This window comes from Sprattus sprattus, assembly GCF_963457725.1.
Source record: "Sprattus sprattus genome assembly, chromosome: 3".
Taxonomy (NCBI): domain Eukaryota; kingdom Metazoa; phylum Chordata; class Actinopteri; order Clupeiformes; family Clupeidae; genus Sprattus; species Sprattus sprattus.
This window is the reverse complement of record NC_137922.1, coordinates 26494875-26512374: the sequence shown is the minus strand read 5'-3', so window position 1 is coordinate 26512374 and position 17500 is coordinate 26494875. Positions and strand designations below refer to the sequence as shown.

The following is a 17500-nucleotide window of genomic DNA, read 5'->3' as shown; positions in this document are numbered from 1 at the left end:
AAGTCACCATCTGCTGCTTCTCACGCAGCTCGTGACATCCAATACCGCGAGGGATTCGGCTGACTCTTGGAGGACATCTGGACAACTTTATGCACGAGATGGAATGCAGAGTGTTGTCGATCCAGAGTCATGTCGTGAGGGGGTATGTGGGAAACAAATCAGCATCATTTCCACTACAGGTAAAATCATTACCGTTAGATTGACACGGCAGCTAATATATAGTAGTAACTGGTTTATGTTCAAGCCCGTGAGCTTTAACAGGAGTATTATCAGGAAACATGAATGCAAGCAGGTAGGGTAACGTTAAGTAGCTAAAGGTCACATGGTCAAAATATCTTTGGTAACGTTAACTGTGTCTGCAACTGTGTCTGCAGACCGGGCGCTTATGGTAACCACGAATGTCACAAGGCGTTTAAGTCATAATTATCTCTATCGAACTGAGTCACTGTGTGGCCTTATGCATGGATCCGATTGTGTCGTTTGCCCTGTTTTACGGTCCGTGGTATAGCACTTGCCTTCATCTATTTACCTTCATTTATAGTCAGTTTCCTTTCTGGGTAGTGCTATGTTGAATTATCAACAGCACGTTATTAAAGGTGTTTGAAATAAACGTGGCTAGGAGGTTAGGATGTTAACCAGCTAGCTGTAATCATTATTGTGCAGTGCACCTAAGCGATCATCACTGCTGTCCATCATGATCATCACGATAATCATCACCACCACAAACACCATCACCATCCAAACCAAATCATTTTGACTATTCAGTCCAACAGCCAGTGGCAGAGATCGTATCTGGTGGCGTCACGCATTACAAATATACAAATATCAGGTCGTGTTGAATGAAATCATCTAACATTTAGTCATACGTGCTGCGGGAATGTCAGCCGGTAGTAAATATGTTCCCTTTCGGCTGTCTCAACAGCGTGGTAGGCTCATTTTAACGGAGCGCGAGTGCTGCATCCCTGACGAATCCAGGCGCCTGTCAGTTTCCCGACTGACGTCACATGAGGGGGTGCGATTCTGGCTGCATCGTGACACATTTTACCTCACTGTAGCCAAGTTCGCTTCAAACCATATAGTCACCTCGCCGTCCACCAGGATGTGTATGTGTGTGTGTGTGTGTGTGTGTGTGTGTTATGGTATTGCAGTCAGCATTTCCAAGATGTTTGCTTTGCGACCTGATGTTTTGGTCTCGATGTTCTGGGAAGTCCGATGACATCAGAGGGCATTAGTATGAACATCACGATGCTTCGGTGTAAGACTACAGATTTGTACCTGTCTGATTATTACTCAGCAAAATTCTCACTAGTACACTTAATTTGGATACAATTTCAAATGGATTTGAATGGATCACTTCAGGATGCCCAGAAATGCCACCTAGGCAGCCATAGACACCACCCCCCCCCCCCCCCCCACCCCTCCCTTGCGTCTTCGGCTTTCCGTGAGTGAGGGAATATAGTTGGTCTGAATCAGGGGAGAGTGTCACGTTTGGCCAATATTTAGCTAGCGTGAATGTGTGTGTGTGTGTGTGTGTGTGTGTGTGTGTGTGTGTGTGTGTGTGTGTGTGTGTGTGTGGTTCATGAGGTTCACAAAGCTACAGATCAATGTGTGTGTGTGTTTGTATGTGTGTGTGTGTGTGTGTGGTTCATGAGGTTCACTAAGCTACAGATCAGTGTGTGTGTGTGTGTGTGTGTGTGTGTGTGTGTGTGTGTGTGTGTGTGGTTCATGAGGTTCACTAAGCTACAGATCAGTGTGTGTATTTTGTGTGTGTATTGTGTGTCCATGAGGTTCCCAAAGCTACAGGTGTACCCCTCTTCTGTGTGTGTACCCTGTGTGTGTACCCTGTGTGTGTGTGTGTGGTTCATGTATAGCTACAGGTGTATATGATACACATATTCAGGTGTATATACTTTGCTCACGGTGCTCCTCTTCTGTGTGTGTACTCTGTGTGTGTACTGTGTGTGTGTGTGTGTGTACCCTGTGTATGTACCCTGTGTATGTACCCTGTGTGTATACCCTGTGTGTGTACCCTGTGTGTATACCCTGTGTGTGTACCCTGTGTGTGGTTCATGTATAGCTACAGGTGTATATGCTTTGCTTATGGTACACCTCTTCTGTTCCACAGGTCCTGGGCTTTGAGGTGGACTCCATAAACTCAGTGCAGTTCTCCAATCACACAGGTAAGAAGAGCGAACGAGTCTCATTATTCATTTAACCCTTACCCAATCACACAGCAGGTAAGAAGTGTTGATGTGAGTTAACGAGTCCAATCACACAGGAATAAGAGCGACCGAGTCTCATTACTCATTTAGCTGGTAGAGTCGCCAGTGTTGCAAACACCAGTGGGAGACACACCGGCGCATGCAACTTTCACTGAACATTAACTACCTCTGACCTGGGCCACTGTGAGTGTGTTTGCTGACCCCTGACCTTTCACCTGGGTCACTGTAAGTGTGTTCCTGTTCTTTGACCTCTGACCTGGGCCACTGTGAGTGTTCCTGTTCTTTGACCTGGCCCACTGTGAGTGTGTTTGCTGACCCCTGACCTTTCACCTGGGTCACTGTAAGTGTGTTCCTGTTCTTTGACCTCTGACCTGGGCCACTGTGAGTGTGTTCCTGTTCTTTGACCTGGGCCACTGTGAGTGTGTTCCTGTTCTTTGACCTGGGCCACTGTGAGTATGTTCGCTGACCCCTGACCTCTGACCTCTGACCTTTGACCTGGTTCACTGTGAGTGTGTTCCTGTTCTTATTGCTGGAGACTCGTCTGACCTCACCTCTGATGGGTCATTTATTCACCGTGCTTGTTATCCGTTTTCCGTTATTCTCCGTGCTTGTTATTTGTTATCCGTTATTTGTCGTGCTTGTTATTCGTTTTCCGTTATTCGCTGTGCTTGGGAGTTGAGTTGTCAAGCACAACCTGAATGAACCATTAGATCAAAATATATAGTGTTAGAAGGTGTGATGTCATCAACCCTATCTAGACTCTTAGCTGTAATCAATCACACACCACTGTAATCAATCACACCTCTGTCATCAATCACACACCTATGTAATCAATCACACACCTCTGTAATCAATCACAGCCCAATGTAATCAATACACCCTGACTATGGCGTGAACTCTTAGATATATGGCCTTTTTACTGGTCATCATAGACATATGGTCTTCTTAGTGGTCATCATAGACATATGGGCATCTTAGGTCATGACACCCTACAACAGTCTTGGCAGATGTCAATGCCGTGGCTCTAAAGGACTTACAACAGTCTTTATTATTAGTTATCTGTCAGTCCAAATTGGATTTTTGTGCGTATCTGATCTTCCGCGCTGTATTTAGAGATTGGAGTAGAATCTCAAACCATGCATAAATGTGGGTTTTGGAAGGACATTTGATTAGGGTCAACCAAGGGCCCTATTATCTAACCCTAGGGCCCTATTATCTAACCCAGGGGTGGGCAAAGTTTTTGACTCGCGTGCCACAATGGGTTCTAAAATTTGACAGAGGGGTCGGGCCAGGAACAGATGGATGGAGTGTTTGTGTGAACTAATCAGTGGTTTTTCAGTCAGCATAGCGTATACCCACTTCTCAAAACAGAACGTTTATCCTGTGCTGCTTAAAAAAAATTAAGAGTAGCCTATACCCACTTCTCTAGGGACCACTACACCACTGCAACTAATATAATAACATGTAAAAATCATCACATGAAAGGATTTGGCCTTTAATAGGTAGCAAAGCATTTATTTGCAAGGCAATTTAACAAATTGCACGAACATGCAAAAACATGCTATAACGTGACTGATCAAACATCATGAAAACATCTGAAGCCTGCGCCCAAACCAATAACCTCACTTGAACTTCTTTATTATTTACATTAACAGGTAAGAGCAGCCACGCAAGCAGCCACGCAGACGATAAGTCGACAAAATCGACGATGTCGATTGTGAAAAATGTTTTTTTTGGGTCCATTTGCTAGCAGAGCTACCGGTAATTTCCATACGGCTTTGCAATGCACTTTAGGAATTTTGGGGATCTTGTTGGCAATGTCGTGCTGTGAAAGTTTTCATTTCATTTTAGCAGGGTGTGACATCCCGTCCCACAGACGTTCATAGTGCATAGCCTGGGCAGCCAGTGGCAACAACGTGTGTGTGTGTGTGTGTGTGTTTGTGTGTGTTTGTGTGTCTTTGTGTGTGTGTGTGTGTGAGTGTGAGTGTGTGTTCATCTGGCCTACATGAATGTCACAGATATAAATCAGACCTCAGAAAGTGGCAAACTGCCGCATGCTGTTGCTTGAAAGTCATTATATCAGACACTGTGTGTGTGTGTGTGTGTGTGTGTGTGTGTGTGTGTGTGTGTGTGTGTGTGTGTGTGTGTGTTTCTCCACTCTCCACATTCATCCTTACTCCATACTGCTCGCCTCAGGTCGTCACGGTGACAAAGAATCCCACTCTGCTGAATATCAGTAGCACCAGCTAATCTAAAAATAACTTTCATTTCCAGCACACACACACACTCTCTCTCAAACACACACACACATATGCTTGTGAAACATAACCAAATACATGCGCATAAGACCCATAAAAACACATGATGCACACACATAGACTCACACAAGTAGCAGCAGGTCAAAGTATCGCAGATGATGCCAGCATTCTCATTTTTTCTCTCTCTCTCTCTCTCTCTCTCTGTCTCTCTCTTTCTCTGTTTCACCCACCTCATTTATTCTCTTCTCATGCTCTGTTACGCACGCGCTCACACACACACACGCACACACAAGCACACACACACACAAACACACACAAACACACACACGCACTCACACGCACTCACACACACACACATGCACACACGCACACACGCACACACACACACACACACACATACACACACTCAGGCACAAACACACACACACACACACACACACACACACACACACACACACAGGCAAGGACTCTGAACAGCTCCTGGCCCTCAGGCTTTTTTCTGTCCTGTTGCTTAGCAACAAGCCCCACATCGGTGACCAGGCTGATGACTCACCTGAAGTGTGACGTCACGCTTCCCGCAGCAGTGACACAAGCTGCTGACGAAACAGATCGTTGCTTGTGTGTAGGTGTCTGTGTGTGTGTGTGTGTGTGTGTGTGTGTGTGTGTGTGTGTGTGTGTGTGTGTGTGTGTGTGTGAGAGAGAGTAAATATGTTTATTTGTGTGCAGATTTGCATCTCTATGTTTGTGAGAAATGTTGTTGATAATATACAACCTATTAAACAGTATTTAATTTACAAATACATCAAAAACAATCGGATTGCAATACATTCTATCTAGGGTGACCAGATTTGAGTTGGTGAAAAAGAGGACACTTCAGCGGTGACGGTCGGGGGGGGGGCATGCTATTATCAAGGGCCCTAGTGCGCGCGATTTACTAGTTAAGAGGCGCGCGCACACACACACCATTAGGCGTATATATATATATATATACAGTGGTGGCCAAAATTATTAGAACACTAGACATATTTAAGAGTTTTCAGGGGTTTTTGTTGAATTGGCTATTAAAATACCCTAAAAACTAATGAAATATCTACAAAGTCATCATTATGCTCTATAAACCATAGAATAGAGCCATCATAATGTGATTTAGGTCATTGTCCGTACAAAAACAAGCTAGGCCTTTTTCACTGTCAATTTCACACAATCATGTTCCTGCACAGAAGAAGCAAAACTACTTTTGTAATCATTGTCAGGTGTTATTGTGGTTAAATTGATGGTGATGCAAGAGATTCAGGACACAGCTCGGCGATTCTTTTGAATGTACAAGGCCTATCCTGCTCATTAAGTGATTGGTAACATCAGGGTTTTGTCACTGAGGCCACACCACCAAATGGTATAGATCCAAAGCCTCTAGAAGCAGTCTTGAAGCACATGTTGCTCTTTGAACATGGCTAAGGTGAAGGAGCTAACGAGTGAGCAACGGGTTCGAATAAAGGCTTTTTTTTATGCTGGCTGGAGTTACTGCCGCATAGCCAAGGACTTGAGATGCAGTCCAAGCACTGTAAAGTACACTTTAGACCACCATGGCACCAGAACCGAAAGGGGAGAAGTTTCAAAAAGCAACTCTCAGACACACAAGTGAAGCATCTCAAAATTCTCAGTCTTCAGGACCGAAGAAAGACTTAACAAGAACTGTGTGACAAGATCAACATCACAATGACTAATGGTGCAACAGTGTCTTCAAGAACTGTCCGTCGGAAACTGGGAGAAGAAGGACTTTTTGGCAGAATAGCAGCAAAGAAACACTACTGAAAGAGAACAATTGAGTGTAACGCCTGAAATTTGCAAAAGAACACAAGAAATGGACAAAGAAAGATTGGTTGTAAGTGTTGTGTACTGATGAGTCCAGGTTTGAATAGTTTGGCAACAAGCAAAGTGTGTGTGTTCCGCGAAGTGAGGGGGAGAGATATAAAAATTAGTGTCCCTTGCCAACAGTTAAATGAGGAGGGGGTAGTATTATAGTGTGGGGTGCAATTTAAGTCTCAGGAACAGGTGACTTTGGCTTAATTGATGGCATCATGAATACAAAAGTATACCATAACATTCTGGTGAGGCACGAAGTTCCTTCTTGGAGACGTCTTATTGGGCCTGGATTTATTTTCCAAGAGGACAATGACCCTAAACATTATTTTAACTATTGCCGGATCTACTGGCGACAAGGAATCTGCTGGAACATTGAAAATGATGGACCGGCCCTCTCAAAGTCAGGACTTCAAACCCATCAAGCAAATTCAGGGCAAGTTGGAAAATAAACTCGACAGATCTATTGTAAATTCCAAGGAAAGCCTTTGGCTTGAGTTGCAGAAGGCATGGGATAACATTAGTGTTGAAGTTCTCAAGAAATATATTGACTCTATGCCAGAAAGATGTGCTGCTGTAATTGCTGCAAAAGGTGGGCGTACCACATATTAAAGTTAAAAGTGGATAAAAACAGTAGGACTCACTTCATCTGATATTTGTTGTGCTCAGAACAGCCATCTGCATGTTTCATGAACATTATGAAATTAAATAATGTTTTGGAGGCAAAAAAAAGGTAATTATTCACAGATCTGTCAGGTGTTCTAATAATTTTGGCCACCACTGTATATATATATATATATATATATATATAAAAGTTAAACTTTCCTAATTATGTATAATGTTGTTGTAATTATGTATAATCCATTGTGTCATCTCTCCTTTTGCTAAAGATAAAGCAACAACAAACTCTAATAGCTGGCCTCCCTCTCATTAATATTAATGTATTAATATTAATGTATCTACCAATACATAGGCCTATTACCAGAAATGTGTTGGATTCTACAGTCGAATTAGTTACTAAGGCTATTGTATTGGGAAAGTAGACATGTGAAAAAGAAAGCTATCAACAATAGCACTCTGACACACTAACGTAAACAAACGGTCAAAGTGCTGAAAGGTTCTTTAAAAACACTTAAGAAAGGCACGATTTGTTGCGGCGGCACAGCAGCTTTACCAACATCTGAAAAACACATATACAATGAAACAGGTGCTCGGCGGCGACCTATCATTCAGGGCCTGTTTTGGAGCAGATTGCCTAGCAGTCCGTAGTCTCCCAATTTGCCAAGATGCAGGTTGTGAATATCATTCCCTAAAATCCACCTTCGGTAAGGTGTGCAGTGCACTGCTCTGCTATTGTTTCTGACATATGTGACAGTGGTAACAGCCGAGTGATCTTTTTCCAAATTGAAACTCAATAAGACCTACCTACCTGGCCGCATGGAGCAGGAGAGGCTGGCTATCCTTTCCATTGAAAAAGCATATCATGCATCACCACCTTTATGTTTGAAAGGTGCTTGCCTGTGTACTTTGCCTCTAGGTCTTGACGTTTAGATTTTGCATCATTAGATCGTCTAGTCACATGATCAAATAGAGACTTGACATTGGACATCAAAATATTACCCACAAATCATTGCATATCTGTATATGACAACAATACCAATGAAAATAAGAAATTATTCATTTAATTGAATCGTTTTTTTTAAATAGTTTCCATAGTTTATGTAGGATAAGCATATAATTGTGTTATAGATTGCTACTGACTATTTCCTTTCGACAAAATAATGGCCACCATGACCGAGATAGGTTGGCCATTCCGACGGTATATATAGCATATGGTAGACAACTTCAGATGAACTGTAACCAGTCATTGGCCGCTGGTGTGTTTCCTCAACTATCGGTCGCCGCGGTAACTGCAGTATACAGACTCGTTCGACGAGGTAAAATCCCGGACAATTTAGGAATCCCTGCCGGACGCTTTTTATAGGTCTCAAAAAGAGGACATGTCCGGGAAAAAGAGGACGTCTGGTCACCCTAATTCTATCCCCTTCCAAATGTTCTGGTTCTGACAAGGCATTTGTAAAAAGAACAGAGCCTCTGAGTGTGGATGCAGAAAAACTTTGAGGAAGGTGTGTGTGTGCGTGCGTGCGTGCGTGCGTGCGTGCGTGCGTGCGTGCGTGCGTGCGTGCGTGCGTGCGTGCGTGCGTGCGTGCGTGCGTGTGTGTGTGCGTGCGTGCGTGACGAGGCGCATGGAGAAAGCATGAACTGAGACTCTGTGCGTGCGTGCGTGATGAGGCGTATGGAGAAAGAATGAACTGAGACTCTCTGTGTGTGTGTGGTGGTGCTAGGCTGGGCTAGGCGCTCAGATATTGTCAACAAATTAATTTGGTTCATTAAAACACGCACGACAGAAAATAACGTGAATTATACATTTATTTTATAGTGACAGTGAAAAGGAGCTGAGAAAGAGAAATAGCCCGTAGGCCAGAGAGTCTGTATCACCGTCCAAACAAAACCGCGCAGTTTTGTACTAGTCCCACGTCTCAAACCATGGAAAAAACTCTTCAAAACCTCTGACGCAAATTACATGTCCAAACAAACAAAAAGGTAAATCCACATGAATTATTCCACACGAGTTAATCCACCCAGCAGCGAGACAATGTTCCTTTAGACATCGCAACCAGCATCAAAATAAAGTAAATAAACGGGTTCGATCTCACCTCTTCAAAAAAGACGGTCATTGAACTGTTCGCGCTATCCCGACCGTATTCCTAACCGTGAGTAGGGATTAATCCAATATAGCTCCGATCGGTATTGTAATCCTTGAACTGGAGACCTCGAGGATGCCAGGTCACCTCTGTGACATTTTTTCTCCCCTCTGGTTTTCCGCGTCACGGTTTAAAAACAGAACAGGTGACTTCCAAAACAGAGCGCAGCCATAGGGCAGGCAGGAAAGGTGTGTGCGTGAGTGAGTGACCCTATCCCCTATCGCTCTGGAATCAGTGGCATACGTGAAAACGTTTTATGGACTAACAAAACAACATATCACAGTAATATCTGGCCAATCTCATATATTGGACACATACCTCTAAATTATCTATAAGCCAATTTATTTATATGTGGCTGATGTCACATAGTCCCCCCCCCCCAGACTGGTGATGGGTGAAGGACCAAAGTAGGGCTTCATATTCACAACATTCATCGTGTCTGTGGAGTCATTAGGGAACCGAACTCGGTAGTTCAGAGGTCCCAACTTCTTCTGCACGGTACATGGGCCAGTCCACTTTGGCGCCAGTTTGGCAGTGAATCCTTTTGAGGCATCGGATAATGGATGGGCTTTGACCCACACCATATTCCCCTCTAGGAATTCAACGTGTCTCCTCTTTAAGTTGTAGTATTTCGCTTGTTTTTCTTGGGCCTTTTTAATATTTTCTGCTACTTCCTTCTTCAGTTGCAGCTGTCTTTCCAGAAGAGAGTGTGTGGATGAGGTTGGTGACGGTGCTTTTGGCAAGAGTTGGTCAAGAGGGCCTTTCAGAGCACGTCCCAGATGCAGGAGGGCTGGAGCAAAACCAGTGGACTCTTGCCAGGAGGAGTTGATGGCAAACCGAAACTCGTGTACCCATCTGTCCCAGTTGTTGTGCTTGTCTGCAACATATGACGCAATCATCCTCTTGAGAGTGCGGTTGACTCTTTCAGTCATATTTGTCTGTGGATGGTAGCTTGTGGTGAATTTATTTACTACTCCCCATGACTTGCAAACTGCTTTAAGTAGGTGACTAGTGAACTGGCTTCCCCTGTCAGAGAGGAGGTATTTTGGCGTCCCCCACCTGGTGAATATCTCCTCTGTGAGAATCCTCACCAGTTTTGGTGTTCGGCTATTACGAACAGGGAACAACTCAGTCCATTTCGAGTAGTAATCCACCAGGACGACCAGGTAAAAGTTACCTTTTCGGCTGCGAGGGAAGGGGCCCATGAGGTCAATGCCAACCATCTCTCCAACTTCAGACACTTGGGTTGACTGCAACAGGCCACTGGGTTTGGTGTTAGTGGGTTTATGTTGCTGGCAAACTGTGCACTCTTTGATGTGGGTCCAGGTATCTTTCCGGATATCTGGCCACCAGGCAACCTCCAAGATGCGAAGGAGGGTCTTCATGCGCCCGAAGTGCCCACCTAGTGGGTTATCATGATAATACTGCAAGAATGGGAGATGCAGTTCCTCTGGGACAACAAGCTGGTATTTATATCCTTCCCTGGCAATTGGTACTCTGCTGTAGAGCAGCCCCTGCAGGTCAAGGAAGGAAATTCTGTTTGGAGGCAAAGACTCAGGAGACGACAGATTTTCTCTGACTTCCTTTACATGAATATCTCTGGCTTGGGCAGCAGCAAGGTCGGGCAGAGAACTTGGAAGGTCTGCAGTTACTTTTGCAGTGCTACTGCATACAGCAATGCTTGATCGGGTCTGTGCAGGATCAGGAATAGACTCTGGGATCCGTGACAGGGCATCAGGAACCACATTCAACGTCCCCTTCCTGTACCGGACTGTGAAGGTGAAGGGCTGAAGTCTCAGGGTCCAACGGACGAGGCGAGAAGAGGTCTTTGGGGTGTTGAACACCCAAGACAGTGCTGCATGGTCTGTCACCACTTCAAACTCTGTCCCCTCAAGGAAATGTTGCCATTTTTCGACGGCCCAGACCACAGCTAAACACTCCTTTTCAGAGACAGAGTAGTTTCGCTCAGCCCCATTCAACAGACGGGATGCAAAGGCGATCACGTGCTCTCCATCTGCGTCTTCTTGTGTCAGTACCGCGCCAAGCCCGACATCACTGGCGTCAGTAGAGACCTTGAATGGCTTTGAAAGGTCTGGGTGAGCCAGGACTGGAGGAGATTGTAGAGCCTCTTTGAGCCCTTCCCAGCTCTTCTCACAATCTTCGGTCCATTTCCACGGCACATCCTTCTTCTTTAGGTTGTTTAAAGAGGCCGCCAGATCGGCGAAGTTCTTGATGAACTTGTGATACCATCCAGCGAGTCCAAGAAACCGCTGGAGCTCTTTGATGTTCTGAGGTCGAGGGTATTCCTTGATGCTCTTGAGCTTTTCTGGATCGGTTGAAATGCCTTGGCTGGATACCTGATGACCTAAGAATGTCAGAGATGTTTTAAAGAAATGACATTTCTTCAGGTTAAGTGTCAGCGAGGCATGATGGAGCTTTTGAAACACCTTTCTCAGGTCTTCCAGGTGAGCTGACTCAGATTGTGAATACACAATGATGTCGTCAATGTAAACAAAACAACAAACACCCTTCAGTTCAGCCAAGACATTCTCCATAAGTCTCTGGAAAGTGGCTCCAGAATTCTTCAGGCCAAAAGGCATGGAGAGGAATTGGAAGAGGCCGAATGGGGTGATAAAAGCAGTTTTTTCAATACTGGCCTTGTCCATAGCAACTTGCCAGTATCCAGAGCGCAAGTCCAAAGAGCTGAACACACATGCACCCGAAAAGGACTCAAGGATGTCATGTATCCTGGGCATGGGATAGGCGTCGAACAGAGTCTTCTTGTTCAGGCGTCGATAATCAACGCAGAACCTCCATTTCCCATCATGCTTCGGCACCAAGACAACCGGGGAGGCCCACGGGGAAGAAGAAGGCTCCACAATTCCGTCAGCCTCCATCTCCTTCAGCTGCTGCTGGATGATGTCTCTCTTGAGAGGTGACACTCGATAGGCTGGACAGCGTAAGGGCAAGTCGTCAGTGAGGCGGATGGTGTGTCTCACGACGGATGTTCTTCCCAGCTCTATGGAGCAAACGGAGGGCCATCGTTTCATCAGCTGCCGCAATTCAGGTTTAGGCTCTGAGGGCAAGTTGGAAAAAACGCTAAGGTGGACAGGTGGTGTTTTGGGGACTGGGTTCTTAACAGGTAGAGCATAATAAATGGTAACATTTGCTACTCCTTCAGCTGTGTGCCACTCTTTTTCCCTTTCACTCTGGTCAATGTATGCATGGTATGTAATTTGTTCTCCATTTTTCACACCATATGTTCCCCGAAGGAAGTCAAGGCGCAGGCCACTCTTCTGTAGGAAGTCTAGGCCCAGAATGACAGGAAATGCTAGATCTCTATCAGCAAGAACATACATTGAGTGTGTCCAGAAACTGTGATGGAGGTCAAGGGTACACTGAGCTCTCCCTAAGGCCTGCTTAGCTGTGCCATTAGCCAGGGCGAACTCCTGATTTCCACAAGGCATCAGGTTTTCCTGTGGCTTCTTGATCTGTCGCCACAGTTTATCCTGCATAAGGGAAAAGGTACTTCCTGTGTCAAGCAGGGCAGGCCCCTGGAAGCCACGGATGGAGAGTGGTACAGCAAGGAGAGACAGAGGAGGTTTAATATGAACAAGAGAGTGTGTCTCAGACTTCACAACTATTAAGTCAGCTTTGGTTTTCATCTTTGGTTGCTGTTGCCGTTTAGCTGCATCAGCAGCTTTGTCATTGTTTACCTTGATCCAATAACTTTTCATGGATGCCATGTCATTCTCAATCAAACTGCCAATTTTCACCAGATCAGCCACTGTGCCTACTGTTCCCCGTAAGCCGGATGCAATTTTGGGGTTGGCATTGGTAAGGAGGCGTTTCACTAATGTGGCCTCATCAATGTCGGGTTTCCATTTAAGACAAAGTGCTCTATAATCATAGGCATAGTCTCTGATGGATTCATTTGGTTGTTGGATCCGGTTACGTAACCGCTCCTCAATCTCTTCCATGAAATCATTGGCGAGGAAAGCTGAACAAAATGAAGCTTTAAATTCTTCCCATGTATGGATGTTTCTCCGCTCTGCTGTCCACCAACTTTTAGCTGATCCTTTTAGCACAGATGACATTGTGGCCCGGATCTCAGAATCAGGTGTAGGCCTTAATTCCAAAAACTCATTGCATAGCTCAATATACGTCATTGGGTCCTTTACCTTACTGTCACCGCCGAACTCAGGAAAGTTCAGTTTAATGGGGGGCTTAGCAGGTCTTGCCTCAGAAAAAACTGATGGGCTCTGAGGGTCAAACTGAAATTGCACACCTGATCTGCCCTGGCTCTGAGTCAGGGAGGTAAGTTTTGGGGTGCTAGAGAGCTTTAATTGATTTAATTGAGATTGCCATTGTGCATCTCGCCTCTCCATACAGCGCACAATAGAATCCTCTAGAGCACCAACAAGTTCAGCAGAAACGCCTTTGGCATCCTCAATTTTAGTGTCAAAAGCTTGCCTCATAATCTCCTCTCTGATAAATGTGCTTGAGTTTGAATCCAGCACTTGCTTCTCAAGAGCTTTAAAACGACTGTCATTTTCCTTTAGCTTTCTTTTAAGCTCATTTATTTCTGCTTGATAAACAGGTGGGTGTTTGGAAGGTATATGGAAGACAACTTCCTCTTCTTCACTTTCATCTTCAACCTCTTCTTCTTTGTCATCGTCAACATCCTCTTTTTCTTCTTCATCCTCCTCCTCATCACCATCACTACCACCCCCTCCTTGTAGGTTAGAGTTTTCACCCCTACTCTCATCTCCACTAATATACAATTCACCAAGGGAGTGAGCAAGCTTGCTCACGGGAGTGACCTCAACTCGCCTCCTATATGTGACGTGAGGGTGCAGCATCTGGCTAACTTGGGGAGGTATTGGTTCGCTTGTGCTGTCTTTCTCGTTATCGCCAGCAGACGCACCTATTGGCTCTGAACTAAAGTCTACAAGCTCCTTTGTCTCCATAGTGAAAAGAGAGAGAAAGAGGGTATGACAAGAGAGCAAAACTATTAATCCGGAGATAAAGAAAGCGTTATATCTATCAACAAAAATGCGTGTTTTATTCCCCGTACTGGCCACCACTGTAACAAATCTGGGCTAGGCGCTCAGATATTGTCAACAAATTAATTTGGTTCATTAAAACACGCACGACAGAAAATAACGTGAATTATACATTTATTTTATAGTGACAGTGAAAAGGAGCTGAGAAAGAGAAATAGCCCGTAGGCCAGAGAGTCTGTATCACCGTCCAAACAAAACCGCGCAGTTTTGTACTAGTCCCACGTCTCAAACCATGGAAAAAACTCTTCAAAACCTCTGACGCAAATTACATGTCCAAACAAACAAAAAGGTAAATCCACATGAATTATTCCACACGAGTTAATCCACCCAGCAGCGAGACAATGTTCCTTTAGACATCGCAACCAGCATCAAAATAAAGTAAATAAACGGGTTCGATCTCACCTCTTCAAAAAAGACGGTCATTGAACTGTTCGCGCTATCCCGACCGTATTCCTAACCGTGAGTAGGGATTAATCCAATATAGCTCCGATCGGTATTGTAATCCTTGAACTGGAGACCTCGAGGATGCCAGGTCACCTCTGTGACATTTTTTCTCCCCTCTGGTTTTCCGCGTCACGGTTTAAAAACAGAACAGGTGACTTCCAAAACAGAGCGCAGCCATAGGGCAGGCAGGAAAGGTGTGTGCGTGAGTGAGTGACCCTATCCCCTATCGCTCTGGAATCAGTGGCATACGTGAAAACGTTTTATGGACTAACAAAACAACATATCACAGTAATATCTGGCCAATCTCATATATTGGACACATACCTCTAAATTATCTATAAGCCAATTTATTTATATGTGGCTGATGTCACAGTGTGTGTGTGTGCATGCGTGACGAGGCTAATGGAAAAAGAATGATCAGAGAGTCTCACATTCAACTCACATGCTCGTTTCTGCATGCAAGTGGACCTTTAAATCATGCATTTTTTGCTAAAGGCAATTATAAATGGGATTTGTGGCGGTTCACAATGCCAAATATCAACCAGAACCAGGAATACATTTATGTTGATGAATATGAACCCCAGGTCACTTAACCATAACTCGGACTATGTAAGTTACCAATGTAAATACCTCGATAGTTTGAACTATGGGTTTGGGATCACGGCATGGTTCCAACCATGTTAGCATCTATGCTATTTTAGATAGCTAAACTTAGCTATTTTAGTAAGCTAGCCTTAGCTATTTTAGTTAGCTTGTTTGTTTTAAATCAAAAAGCTCCCTACTGTTGCTTTAATATTGAATGAGTTTTGTATAAATTATATATTTAAAGCTTCTTAGTTCTGAGAGACTGGCAGCGCAAGGTTTGCAGATTCCGTTTTAATCTTCAGAGGGAAAGGAGGCTGCTATATTAGAAGAGTCTATTATAATCTAAGATATTCCTATAGACGAGAATGGAGCAGTTCCTCTGGTCTGCAATGTGAGAGTGTGTGTGAGTGTTTTGGAATAACTGCAGTGGGACCACCAAGCTGTGAATAGAGACTGATGCTGACTGCTCTGATGGAGTCACCGTAGTAACCCTTAGGCTTGGGCTTGTGTTTCCTAGGTTACTCCCACTGGAAGGGACAGGTTCTGACGGCAGATGAACTGCACGTTCTCTATGAAGGCATCAAACTCAACAACGTCAATCACTATGACGCTGTCCTCACAGGTGAGACACTGTCAAGTACTGGCAGATAAAGGGGAAAAGCTGCACACTCCGAACGTAATTTATTGCATACTACCTTCTTCAGGGTGTACCTACTTGGGTTCTTCAATGCAGGTAATGACTGGTCACATGAGTCACCACTATGAAAGCGATCATTAGTGATTACACACTCTTTTAGTCAAATAGATAAAACAAAGTTTTTAGATAAATGCACTGTCTTATCAGTTACTATGACTGCACTATCATAGGTGAGATGCTGTCATTTACTATGACTACACTATCACAGGTGAGATGCTGTCAGTTACTATGGCTACACTATCACAGGTGAGATGCTGTCAGTTACTTTGACTACACTAGCACAGGTGAGATGCTGTCAGTTACTATGGCTACACTATCACAGGTGAGATGCTATCAGTTACTATGGCTACTATATCACAGGTGAGATGCTATCAGTTACTATGGCTACTATATCACAGGTGAGATGCTATCAGTTACTATGACTACACTATCACAGGTGAGATGCTGTCAGTTACTATGGCTACTATATCTCACAACAGGTGAGAGTCCTGTTCATAAGTGATGATTCTCTCTCCCTCTGTCTCCTAGGCTATACCAGAGACACATCTGATTCTCTCTCCTAGGCTATACCAGACACATCTGATTCTCTCTCCCTCTGTCTCCTAGGCTATAACAGAGACACGTCTGATTCTCTCTCCCTCTGTGTGCGTGTGTGTGTATGTGTGTGTGTGTGTGTGTGTGTGTGTGTGTGCCTCTCCTAGGCTATACCAGAGATACATCTTTCCTGGAGATGGTGGTTGATATTGTGCAGGAGCTGAAGAGGGCCAATCCGAACCTTGTATATGGTGTGTGTTTTACTCTATCCTTCTTGTGTGTGTGTGTGTGTGTGTGTGTGTGTGTGTGTGTGTGTGTGTGTGTGTGTGTGTGTGTGTGTGTGTTTTACTCTATCCTTCTTGTGTGTGTGTGTGTGTGTGTGGGTGGGTGTTGGTGTGGGTGTCTGTAAAGCAACGTTATAAGGGCCCTATGAAATCTGTTGTATTTTTTCCATTTAATTTTTTCCAGTATTTTGTGTTTGATTGTAGTTTAGGCTTATGTATTGTCGTTGAAACTGTTGAATAAGGATATTGGCTAATCAAGGAAGTTGAATAAGGATATAGGCTTATCAATTTGGTTGAATAAGGACGTAGGCTTATCAATTTGGTTGAATAAGGACGTAGGCTTATCAATTAGGTTGAATAAGGACGTGGGCTTATCAATTAGGTTGAAGAAGGACGTAGGATTATCAATTAGGTTAAATAAGGACGTAGGCTTATCAATTAGGTTGAATAAGGACGTAGGATTATCAATTAGGTTGAATAAGGACATCTATAAGGTTGTAAATGAATCAACATAAAGCACAATAGCCTGTAATAGTCTTTAGGAGGCGGTAAAACATAGTGTAAAGCAATCGGTCGATTAGTGCAGCAGACCAGAGAACTCCCTTGCCCCACTGAAATCAACAGGAGACTCGGGATTACACCAGAATATTCCCAGCTAGCACAGAAATAAAACAACTGTAACATTGTCTCTCAATGGACTAAGCACTACCCTGGTTCAAGAACACCCAAACATGACAACCCTGATTCTGTAATGCATAAAGATGCAAAGATGAAAATTCTAATTC

General features: G+C 44.2%; 1 protein-coding gene across 1 annotated transcript in view; it reads left to right on the top strand.

Moving 5' to 3' along the window:
• The window catches only part of pdxkb (pyridoxal (pyridoxine, vitamin B6) kinase b), a gene marked incomplete at its 3' end in the record, with an annotated part of 23721 nt that overhangs the window by 5 nt on the left and 6216 nt on the right, over positions 1-17500 (top strand). The window contains exons 1-4 of the mRNA XM_080834286.1: positions 1-179; positions 2126-2180; positions 15718-15822; positions 16599-16682. The exon at positions 1-179 is cut by the window's left edge and continues 5 nt beyond it. Coding sequence (XP_080690412.1) covers positions 90-179; positions 2126-2180; positions 15718-15822; positions 16599-16682 — 334 coding nt within the window. The 5' untranslated portion in view covers positions 1-89. The remainder of the gene's footprint in view (positions 180-2125; positions 2181-15717; positions 15823-16598; positions 16683-17500) is intronic.